General features: G+C 47.4%; 1 protein-coding gene across 8 annotated transcripts in view; it reads right to left on the bottom strand.

Moving 5' to 3' along the window:
- The window catches only part of SMOC1 (SPARC related modular calcium binding 1), a 154740-nt gene that overhangs the window by 42338 nt on the left and 99965 nt on the right, over positions 1–12437 (bottom strand). For all 8 annotated transcript variants that reach the window (XM_034641989.1, XM_034641991.1, XM_034641986.1 and 5 more), the window contains exon 5: positions 11871–11918. In XM_034641989.1, coding sequence (XP_034497880.1) covers positions 11871–11918 — 48 coding nt within the window. The remainder of the gene's footprint in view (positions 1–11870; positions 11919–12437) is intronic.

The raw sequence follows: 12437 nt of genomic DNA, 5'->3' as shown, positions 1-12437 counted from the left end.
CCCAACCCAGCAAACAAGCGCACCCTTCTACCAAACATAGGTCCAAGGCCTGGGTCCAAGGTCCACATCACTTCTGTTTCCTGGCAAGACTTGGGACAATACTAGTCCCCACACTGAGTCCTGAGGAGAGAGAAAAGCTTCCACTCAGTTTCCCAGTCTCCAGTGGGGTCACACTCCAGATCCCGGCTTTACATCCAATAAACTGGGTAACCTGAACCCCTCACTTTTCTTCTCTGGGCAGTGATCTTCTCCTCTAAAAACGAAGGATGCCTGCCTCCCCATTCTTGGGACAACGTGCAGGAGTAAAGACTTTAAAGGCTCAGCAGCAAGGACTTTAAAGGTATAAATACCATGAGTATAAACTATCTTATCCAACCACTTACTTTTAAAATTGGATTTACAAAATTAAAATCCTATCAAAGTTTTTAAATTCAAAAAAATTAAGTAAACCTCTCAATGCAGTAAGAAGATGAACAACCCAATTTTAAAATGAACAAAATATTTTAATAGACATTTCACCAAAGAAGATGCATGGACAGCTAAGTGATATATGAAAAGATGCTCAACACGATTAGTTGTTAAGAAAATGCAGATTAAAACTACAATGAGGAACCACTGTGTACCTCCTAGAAGAGCTAAAATTTTAAAAATAGGAAATACCAAATGTCGGCAAGGGTGTGGAGAAACTAAAACCCTCGTTCTTTGCTGTGGGAATGGAAAATGGAGTAGCCATGTTGGAGAACAGTTTGGCAATTTCTTTGAAATGTTAAACATAAACTTACCATTCGACCCAGAAATTCTGCTCTTGGGACAAGAAAAAGAAAAACACGTCCACCCAGAGACATGTGTGCAAATATCCATAGCAGCATTACTTACATTAGCCTCAAACTGCAAACAATCCAAATGTTTGTCAACAGGTGAATAGATAAACAAATGGGGATATATATATTATATTATATATTATATTATATATAATATATAATATAATATAATATAAATATAATATAATATATAATATATATAATATATATCCATATATATCCACATAATGGAATATTACTCGGCAATGAAAAAGAATGAATTCCTAATACATGTGACAACAGAGATAAACTTCAAAAACATTAGACTAAATGAAAGAAGCCATGTACAAATGCTACCTATTGTAGGATTCCACTTAGACGAAACGCCTCGTAAAGCTAAGTCTAGAGAGTCCAGATCTGTAGTTGCCTGGGGCTAGAGGAGGCAGCAGGGGTGTAACTATAAATGGGCACAGGTTTCTTTTTGGAATGATGGAAATGTTCGCTGGTAACGGCCACGCGATGCTCTAAATGTGCTAAATTCATTGAACTGTACATTTACGATGGGTGAATTTTATGGTATGTAATTATGCTTCAATAAAGCTGCTAAAACAAAAGGGGAGGTAGTGCCAACGTCATCTCAGATCCAACCTCAGGCAGCGGCAGCTGAATTATTTCAGTGATCCTTGACTGGTGCAGAGACTCTCCCGTATATTTTAAGGACAAACGTATCTGTCTCAGTTGACACCATGTACATGATGCTGTGATACCTGGTCTCATCGTTGGTGGTTCTCTTGGACCTCAGATAGCAGGACTCTAGCTCTCTTTAACACCACTATTCTCTTCCAGAACAAGAAGAAGAGGATAGAACACTGAAAAAAGCCAATTCGAAGATTATCATTTTTCTTACAGGGAGAAAAATGTAAATTTGGAAACATTAAAAAAATAATAAAAAGTAAAATAAAAAATAAAACAATAAAATGAAAAACAAGGAAAGCTTACATCCATGAATGAATGAATGAATGAGGCAAACCTGACAGAATTTCTCAAGGATGATGTCAAGATCAACAATAATGAGATCACATTTTACAACACTCAGTTTCTGGCAGGTGGCTTTGCTCATCTAGTCTCACCACTGGCCAGCCCAGAGGAAGTCACCAGGCAGATAAAGAGAGACAGAGTCTCAGAGCAAGGAAGTGATTTGCTCCAGGCCCAGAGGCAGTGAGCAGCTCTGGAAACTGCCCAGGCCCAGGGCCCTGGCGTTTGGCCTTCCAATTTCTCCAACCCCCAACCATGCCTCATCCTTAAGGTGCAGCCCCAGAAAGTTGCAGCACCCGCAAGGGCTCTGTAAGCCTGTCCAGACAGTGGGTTTGTGTGACAGCACAATTCCTTGCCCTGAGAGAAGGCCTGGCCCACGCACAGACAGCTGGAAGTCCCTTCGACCCCCCATGACACCGTTCAAAGCCTCCTCTGTTTGGCTTTTTGATTCCTGATTGACATTCGCTGGCAAGTGGAGATAAATGCAGGCTGAGGACAATGTTGATCCGCTCTGACTATTCTCAGCGAAAGACTTTTCAGAATAACAAACAAAACAAAACAAAAACTCAAAAACACTGGTGTGCTTAAGGGACTGAATAGAGCCCACGAGGTCCAGGGAAGCAGGGCCGGGTCTTTCAAGGGGCTGGCAAGTCCATTGAGGAGTTAATTGTTTGGGTGTACAATGAGTTTATTCTAACCACATACAAAGAGCTTTCTCTTCCAGGTCCTTCAAAAGCAAATGTGTCAAAGAGGCCAGAGGAGGAATCTGTATTAATGGCATCTCTTGGGGTCTCTGAGACTGAGGAGCCTTGGAGAATGAGGAAGAAAGAAATCACCACCCCCCTCCTGAGATTCAGAAGGTCTCTCCACAATCCCAAGTCCCCTTCGATTCTTGGGCTCTGCCCAAACCATGTCCATCAGCGGCCACCCTCCTTCTTGAATTCTTTTAGGCTGCCATGGGTTGTCTTTTACAAAGACATGGAGATAAACTTCAGCCTGATAGAAATACTGGAAGGTTCTTGCTTTTGACGGGACAGCCACCAGCCCCCCCAGCGTGTGACTCGGTGACCCAGTGTGGACGTCAAAATGATGTATTCTGGGCATCACAGGGAGACAATGGTGCATTTGCAAAAGTCCCTTAAGACCCTGGCCCAAATCATACCAGGAGGAAGATGGAACTTCAGTCAACATTTCCTGAGATGCATGTCCCACGAACAGATGAGGCTCAGAAATGTACTGTGAGCTGTCCTAATCCTGACCTCTGAGAACAGGGGTTATCTGGGCACTTCAGGTCCTTTCCAGAGCAAGAGATCAATGTTTTGCATTCCGTCCACCCACCTCCATACTCCCTCACAAAAGAAGTAAAAACAAGCTCAAGGCTGTCTTTTTGCAAACAATTCCCCACATTCTCAAGCTCCACATTCCTCTGAATAAGAGTAAAAACATGATGCTGGTGAAAAAAATAGACCAGACATGGAAGAAGAAGAGGAGAAAGAGGAGGAGGGGGAGGAGGGGAATGTAGGGGGGAGGAGGAACCACCAGCCACGGAGTCCGTTCCGAGCTGGGTTCACAAAAAGAACTGGGCTAATTTTTTTCACTCTTTATTTTGAAATAGTGATAGATTCCCAGGAAGTTGCACAAATAATACAGGGAAGTTCCATGTACACTTCACCCAGTTTCCCCCAGTGGTAACATCCTCATAGTGAATGTACACATATAGGTAACCTATAATTATATAGGTAACCTCATTATTGTACAATATCAGAGTCAGGACATTGATAGTGGTGTCCAGGGACGACATCCATGGACCTTATTCACATTCCACCAATTTTACATGTACTCATTTGTGTATGTGTGTTAGGGGGGTAGTTCTATGCAATTTTATCCATGTGCAGATTCGAGTAACCACCACCACAATTAAAATACAGAACTAGTCCATCACCACAAAGATGGCCCCTTTATTATCACACCTGCCCCTCTCCACCCCATCTCTCACCCCTGGCAACCACTACTTCTTTCTCTATCTTTAGTCTGGTCTTTTCTAGAATGTTATATAAAAGGAATCATGCAGTATAGGACCTTTTGAAACCAGCTTCTCTCACTCTGTATAATGCCCTTGAGGTCCATCCGATCATGGTTTGCACACCCCGACAGTCTGTACCCTCCTACTGCTGAGTCCTATTCCACAGTGCAGAGGCACCGGCTGTGTTTCGCCCACTGAAGGACATCTGGGTTGTTTTTCTCTTCAGTGACCACAGACAAGGCTGATCATCACCCGATCATCCATGTGAGGGTTGAAATGACACAAGTTTTCATTTCTCTGGAATGAATGCTCAGGAGTGCCATTGCTAGGTTATATGGTAAGTATGTTTTGTTGTTTACTCTTTACAGAAACTGCCAAAGTATTTTCCAGAGTGTGTATCATCTTACATTTTTACAAACAATGTAGGAAAGATCCAGTTTCTCCACAGCCTTACCAGCATTTGGTATTGTCACTATTTTTTTTTTAATTTTAGCTGTTAGAAGACAGGTGTGTAGTGATATCCTATCATGATCTTTTTTTTTTTTAAACATTTTACTTATTTATTTGACAGAGAGAAACAGCCAGCGAGAGAGGGAACACAAGCAGGGGGATTGGGAGAGGAAGAAGCAGGCTTCCAGCGAGGAGCCTGATGTGGGGCTCGATCCCAGAGCACCAGGATCACGCCCTGAGACGAAGGCAGACGCTTAACGACTGCGCCACCCAGGCGCCCCCCATCATGATCTTAATTGGCATTTCTTTATGGCTAATGATGTTGAACATCTTTTTTGTGTGTTTATTTGCCTTCTGCAGATGAGCTCTGGCAAAATGTCTATTCGTGTATTTTGCCCATTTTTAAATGGAATTGCTTTTCAACTGGTTGAGCTTCTGGCAGCTCTCCACATGTTCTAGATAGAAGTCCTAAGTCGGCTATGTGGTTTGTAACTATTTCCTCCCAGTCTGCACTTTTTTTTTTGTTCTCTTCACAAGATCTTTCAGAGCAAGCTCTTAATTTTGATTAGGTCCAATTTCTCAACTTTTAAATTTTTTGGATCATGTGTTTGTTGTTCTAAGACACAAAAGCTCTAGGTTCACCTAGCTATGGTTTCTGAGAATCTTCTCCTATGTTTTCTTCTAAAAGTTTTAATAGTTTTATATTTTACATTTAAGTCCAAGATCCATTTTGCATTCAGTTTTGTGTAAGCTATGAGGTTTGGATTGAGGGTTTGGGGCTTCTTGTTTGTCTTTTTGCCCATGGGTGTCCAATCATTAGAGCGTCATCCTCCTCTGAACTGCTTCTAAGCCTCTGTCCTATCAGTTTGCTAGCCTTGTGCAGGCTTTTCTCTAGGTCCTTTACTCTGCTCCACTGATCTATGTCTGACCCTTGGCCAACACCACACTGTCCTGATTACTAGAGTACTGCAAGTATTAATCGGGGTATTATGATTTCAACTTTGTGACATTCTGGAAAAGACAAAATTATGAAGGCAGTAAAAAAATCAGGGGTTGCCAGGGGTGGAGAGCACAGAGGATTTTTAGGGCAGTGAAATACTCTGTATGATACTGTAATGGTGGACACGTGTCATTATACATCTGTCCATTCCCACAGAAAGTACAACAGCAAGAGTGAGCCCTAACGTAAACTATGGACCTTGGGTGATAATAACGTGTCAGTGAAGACTCACTAATTATAACAAATGTGCCACTCTGGTGTAGACGTTGATAGTGGGGAGGCTCTGGCTGTGTGGGGGCAGGGGCTATATGGGAAATCTTTGTACTTTCCTCTTAATTCTGCTGTGAACCTAAAACCGTTCTAAAAAAAAAAAAGAAGTCATGTTAAAAAAAAAAAAGGAAATGAAACAAACATTTTTAAAAGGGGAGAGGTCACAGCATTTGTTCAGAAGAACACAGGGAAGCATGAATTGAAAATTCATCAAGAGTCATGGGGGAATAAAGCATTAAAGATCTCTGTTTTAAAAAAATCAGATACAGTGATACCTCCCACTTAATTTTTCATTTTGGAATTGTTTTAGCTATTCTAGCTCCATTGTCTCTCCATATAAACTTTCAAAGAAGCAGCTCTCGGATCTCAGTTTCCTTTCAGCAGGCACGGTAGGACCCGAGACTGGCAATTCGTCGGCCTCTCCCCCAGGAGCTGCGTGGCGCTCAGACCTGGAGACAGTGGCTCAGATGTGGCCCAGAGGTCTTTGTGCCCACACACAGAAATCCCTGCCTCTGTCCAGGTTCCTGGGCCACGCCTGGAACTGAACGCACTCGGTCAAGGAATGGTGAGCCAATGAACATATTCTCAATGGCCCGACGATCTCTGAGTCCTCACCTGGATGTGGGGGACCCCACAAAGGTACCAGGCAGAGGAATCAAGAACTTGAATGGGAAGTCATCAGAGAGGGAGAAAAACCATGAGACATTCTTAACTACAGAAACAGACTGCGGGTTGCTGGAGGGAAGGGAGGAGAGGGGATGGGGTAACTGGGTGATGGACATTAAAGAGGGCAGGTGATGTGATGAGCACTGGGTGTTATATGCAGCTGATGAATTATTGAACTCTACATCTGAAACTACTGATGTACTGTATGTTGGCTGACTGAATTTAAATTAAAAAAAAAAAAAAAACAACTTGCCAGTGGGATGAGTGGGCTCATCCCAGGCACCTCCTCCAAGGGTCTTTCCTTAGAGCTCTGGCCATGGGAACTACCAACCAGGGCTGTGTGGAGGGGCCACCTGCTTTGCCTCCCTACAGAGGTGACAGCTTCCCAGCACCTAGAAGTCTGTACTCCCCAGGGAGGCTTCACCTCCACCTGAAGATAATCTCTGTAAAAAGAGGCTAAGTACCATCCGAATGTGAGTTCCACAAGGCAAAGCCAGGCTCTTATCATGTTACTTGTCACCGGGTCCTCAGTGACTGTAATAAGCCTGGCACTTAGGAAGTTCTCAATAAATATTTGTTGAATGAAAGAATAAGAAGCCAAGTATAAACACCGACGGTTACTAATAACACCAGGGACTCATAAGAATCTATGACTAGGAGGTTTTCCAGATCCCTAAACCCCATTTCCTCTCCAGTCCTTGAAAAGGGGGATATGGCAGGGATTCAAACTCTTCATTTAGTATCCTCCACGCATTAACTTTCTTTCAGAGACCCCAGAACAGGGATTGGGGTGGAGGGCAGGGCTTGAGGACATGCAGCCGAGCCGGGGAGTGGAGAAGGAAGGAGACAGAGCACACCCACGCACACCCCTCTGCAACCCAACGCTGCAGAGCCGGCACCCTGAGGTGCCGGGCGTGGTCAGGGTGGCTTGGGGCCCCAGCCAGCGGCAGCCACACACATGCAGAGAGCAAAAGACTGCCTCTCGTGGGCCTGGAGCTGCCTAGGTCCGCTTCTGTCTCAGCAGGTGCTGTGGCAAAATGAATGCTTTTCCCTGGGGAAATCCAATGTGAGCAGAGGCCAACCCACAGAGGTCATCAGCTGCCCGTCTCCATTCACATCCAACCCCAGATAGTAGGGAATCAAACTGTTGCCATCTGACGACCATGCTGACAGGTCAACTACTGACCCCGCCTCGCCCTCAGCACTGGGTGAAGAGGAAAGCGAGGTAGCTGGGAAGAGGGGAGAGTCATTTGGGCAGGAGGGATGCTCCACGGGTAGAAAGTCCTGAGACAGCCAGCGATGCCCAGCTCAGGGCAGGGAGGTGAGCCTCATTCAGGTGTGCTGACCACGGGAGGGCTGAGGCTGGAAGCCACACTGCCCCCCTCGTCCGGGATGCGCCACCCATCACCCCCGCCCGGAGCACATCCCTCAGCCCTGAATGAGCGTGCTGCTTAATCCATCACCTGAGCGACAGGCCTTTCAAGCTGGCACCAACCTGGAGACCAGACTCCAAGAGAGATTCTAAAAATGGAGACACAGAAAGGGACCCTGGACAAATAACTGTGACTCACTCTTTACTTAAGAGCACAGGGTATGGAGCAGCTTATGGGGGGATTAAAGCTGGATTGGGTTTGGGGAGTTCTGCCCCTCTCCCACACTGGCTTGACAAATACAGAAGGCCGTGCAGAAAATGCAAGCAGAGTCTGCTAATGTTTCTATTTTTCTCTCCCTTTCCTTAAATAGCTAAATCCCAGACTTCTTACAAGTAGGAAATATGCGAACTGCAGAAAACCCCTGATGGTCCTCAACTTTCACTTGCCCATTATTGAAGCATCAGCCGGGGATCTCCAGGGTGCTGGGTGCTTGGAAAAAGAAAGCGCCCAGAGAACGGCCAGGAAAGAATTTTACAAGTGCTCTCCTCTAATTCTCCCATTCCATTGTTCTTCAGCCCAGCATCATCCCCTGGAGGCTGAGAACGCCCCTCCTGCACCTCACAAGGCATCGTGCCCAGGAGCAGTCCCCGACTTTGCATCAGGCTAGCCCAGAAGCTCCCCAAATCATCCACGCTCCTTAGCATCGAGACCCCAGAAAGGGGCAACTTGGGAAAATCTGCAAGCCTTGGTTGGCCAGGAAAATCCACTCAGGGTAAATTCACGATCTCTAAACACATTCTGCTTCTCAGCCACGTCCCAGCTGTCCTTCGACCTGCTTCAGTTGAAACCAACAATTCATCTCTACCTCAGCTTCTGCAGCCTTCGACTGTTTTTAGCAGCAGACCGTCAGAGCTCAAGGAGCTGCTGGCGGCCCTCTTCCTCTCTTCTAATCATCCTCTGAAGCATCAATAAAACACATGTGGAGGCACGTGTGCCCCCCGCCCTGCCTTGCATCTCTCTTCAAGGGCAAAGGACCAAAGGAGAAGAAGGGGAGGGGAGCCAGGATGGGAGTGCCCCAGATCAATGGATATTTGAAACTCAAACACATGGCCCGGGACCTACGCTGCACGTGTTAATTACCACACATGTGCCCATAAAGGGGTCCATTAAACACAAGGGGCCCAAAGAACAGAGCGAGGAAAGGACATTCCAAGGGATTAAGCAAATAGTCTGAAGTTCTGACCCTCCTCCCCTTCCAGCGCACGTGCATCTGGGTAAGATAACAGCACCTCCCTCCCTCCTTCCCCCACTTCTCCCCTCGGGCCCCACACCTGTGGACCCAGGAGCCGCAAGCCAGGCCTCCTGTCTGGGCCAGCCGCCTGTGACCCGCTACTGCCTGGCCTCTCTCCCTCCTCCCTTCCTCCTGCTATCTCTCTGAGCCTCCTCCCCCAGCCTCCTCTGCTCAGCCTTCTCCTCCTCTCCTCCGCAGGACTAATTCCTGGCTGGCAACCAGACCTTCCATCTCCGCACAATACACCTTTTCATTCCTTGCAGGCAGAGAGAACCGATCCCTCTGAGGCCTGTCAGTGGAGCAGGCTCCCAAAGGCAAGAGGATGGGGAGAGAAAGGCCCAAGCCCGCTCCTCCCCTGCCGCCCCTGGCCCCCCCCCCACCACTCTTACACCCAGACCTGGGGCATCCTTTCTGGTTGTCCCCCTCACCCTGCTCGAGGGTCTGGGCCGCGCATCTCTGCAGCAGACCTCAGGGCTGTGAGCTCCAGCTCGAGGGAGATGCCGTCTAGGAGACCCCACGTGTGGGCACCAGCTCAGACAAGGGGCCTTTGTGTCTTCCCACCTGCTGCCCTCCGGAGCACATTCCATTCTTAAGTGGCAGTGGAGAGAGGGACCTCAGCGGCCGACACAGGATATTACAAATGCCCTTTCGCACCCTGTCCCCCTTCAAACCCCGGCTTCCTGGACAGGTGTGGCTTCAGGTGGCCCTTCCTACAGGTGGCCTGAGCCTGCTTTTCTCTGCACTGCCCATGGCAGACAAAGAGAAGAGGATTAGCACCTAAGCTGATCCTCCGAAGTAGAAGGAAGGAGAGGCTCTGGGCCAAAGTCAGGTCACTCCAGAGGCAAGTGAGCCCTAGCGTCCCCCACCAGGCCTCTGTACCAAAGAGGAAGCCTCTGCAGAACCATCCGGGGGTGAGGAGCCCATCTGCTGGAGGGGAGCAAATGGCTGGAAACTGAGCAACTTATCTCTGAGATGAGGCTGTGGACTCTACGCCCCTATTCCTCGCACCGTCCCTGGAAGAATCAGGTGTCCCTGTCCTCTCCCAGCTGCATCAGCAAGAGCCCACAATGGCCACAGGTTTGTCAGTTTTGTTGTCCACAGGGCGCAAAGCCACATCAACCTGGAAAGTACTTCTCTGTACGGTTTAAGACCCCAGATCCCATGGTTTGCATTTCTTGGCGTGGGTGCTCCATTCAGCACATGCCCTCACTTCCCTTTGGGGGGAAATCTGGGTTGTCAGTTTTGCATGATTGCCAGTTGTTTTTTCTACCATCTCGATCTCATGCCCCAGAATAAAGGCGATGTTCCTGAAGTCTTCAGTTGCAACAAGTCAAATCGAAGGCAGCTCCCCTTCACAACTCCAATAAATTGCAGACACATGTGCCATTCACAGTGTTGAGGAGCTCAGGTCTTTGCAGGAAGAAACACTCTCACCCCTCTCCCACTTTCCCACCTAGAAGGGAACTGCCAACACGTATGGCTGCCTCTCCCTGTTCTGGGAAGGACCTGGAAAGGCATTTGCTCCCTTCTTTCTACCCACGAATGCATTCCTGCCTGCGGGAAGGCCCATTAGTCCGTGTTTTCTAATGGGTTCCCAATGTTCCACTTCCACGTCCTCTTGGAACACCGGCATTCGGGCCAGCAGCTTCTTCAGAGTCTCCTTTCCTGCATTCGGGCAGGGTGGTTTTGCCTCCTCTTCCCATTCGCATGGGATAAGCATGCAGGGCAGGGTCCAGGGCCTCGCCTCCGTCTCCCTGTGACCACAGGTGCAGGACAAGCCCACGCACCTCACGCTGACCCTATACAGGCCCGAAGCTCCACGTGGACGTTTAAGAACATGAAGTTCCCAAGGCCCAGATTCGGGTGTGAAGCCTCAAACTCAGCTACCATCTCCTGGCTGGGTTTTTACCCAAGAGCCTGAAATAGGGGTTCTGGAGTGTTTGCACATGCAATGAAATTGGTATTGGTTCCCCATGCAGCTACCAGGGTGCGTGCTCTCTCTCTCTCTTTCTCTGTTGTCCTGGAGGTAAGTGGCAGTGGAGTTTAGTGTCCTCCACACTGGAAATTATAGTCAGCATATCCCAGAAACCTATTTCTCATGTTGGCTGCTCCGCTAAACGGCACTCAGACAAATGCCTTAATTGAGGTTAGCCACATAATTTGTAGGGCCCAGCGCAGAATGCAAATTCAAGGCCCTTTGTTCAAAAAGCAGGAAAATAGTGCCATTAAGGGCACCAAACTATAAAGTTTTATCCTCTCTTCCATGGCCTCTCTCTTGACTTGTCATGGTGTCTTAAAATTTTCTATTTCATGTTGTTCTAGGTACAGAAGGGATTAAAATTTTTAGCATCCTGTGGAAGTCCCCACAGCACGCATCACAAAAGCGATATGCCAACAGGGTGACGAGGACGTGCACATGCATGCCTCACTGTCCCACTGGGCTTTACTTAACGAAACACAGGCTTAAAGACAGAATGATTAAGAATTCCAAGACAACAGGTTGCAAACCTGTGAAGCCGGGCTCGTCTTAGTGAATCTGGATGTGCCGGAACAATTATTAAGAAGAATCAGCAAGGGGCAAAAAGATGTTCAAACCGGTTTCCAAAACAAGAGGGTCGGGGCAAACTTGGATATGCCTACCTTCATCCACCTTTTCGGTTTCATGCTGGCTACCTGGTCGTTGACTGACTGAACTGCCCAGGAGCCAAGGTTCTCAGGGTCCCTGCCAGCTCTGTATACTGCGCTCACTCCCCTCCCTCAGAAATTCTGGGAGCGGGGTCCCCACCGCCGTCTGAGCCTTACTTACCTCCTTCAGTGCTTCGAGGAAGAAACCCAGGATAAGAATGGAGATTTTCTGTGGGGGACTTTTAGCTTATACCCCGGCTCCTTCCATCTTGTCTAGAACTCTTCTTGGACTGGCTTTAGAAGCAAACATTTGGATAGAGCATAAAACTCTACTCACCTTTCCTTCCTGAGTTACCCTGGCTCAAGGGCTTGTCGGTGACTGAACCTTGGGTAAAAGAGAAACAAAAACGTAGACGTTCAGAATGTCTCATGGTTGGTTTCTTTCAAAGAGCTGGCAAAGCCTGATGTGATGAGCATATGGTTATGTATATACGTACATTCTACACACGTCTGGGGACATTATATACAAAGTACACACATACACATCCAATGGCGTTCGTTAACCTCAGTGTCACCGCTATCACAGTACCAGTGAGATGAACCATGATTTCCAGGCACTAATCCTGACCAGATTTTTACAAAACTTCACATCTACGGAACTCCCTTGGTGAACGTTCCAGTAACTGTCCCTCACCTGCACTTCCCATTTCCCCCACTTCCCACCAACTCCATGCTCTGAGCCATATCCACTCAGTAGGGCCAAACTGAAAAGAAGCCCCTCTTACTGCAAATGCAATGATTGACATGCCTTGCTGGTGAGGGCAGGAAATCGGCGATTTTCCATCTGCATTAAGTAGAAAATTGTTGGCCCAATTGTACTGAATGGGCCAAAATAGTCTGAGGC

The sequence above is a fragment of the Ailuropoda melanoleuca genome, chromosome 14 (genome assembly GCF_002007445.2).
Source record: "Ailuropoda melanoleuca isolate Jingjing chromosome 14, ASM200744v2, whole genome shotgun sequence".
Classification (NCBI taxonomy): Eukaryota; Metazoa; Chordata; class Mammalia; order Carnivora; family Ursidae; genus Ailuropoda; species Ailuropoda melanoleuca.
The sequence above is the reverse complement of the archived record's forward strand: the minus strand, read 5'-3'. Positions and strand labels throughout refer to the sequence as shown.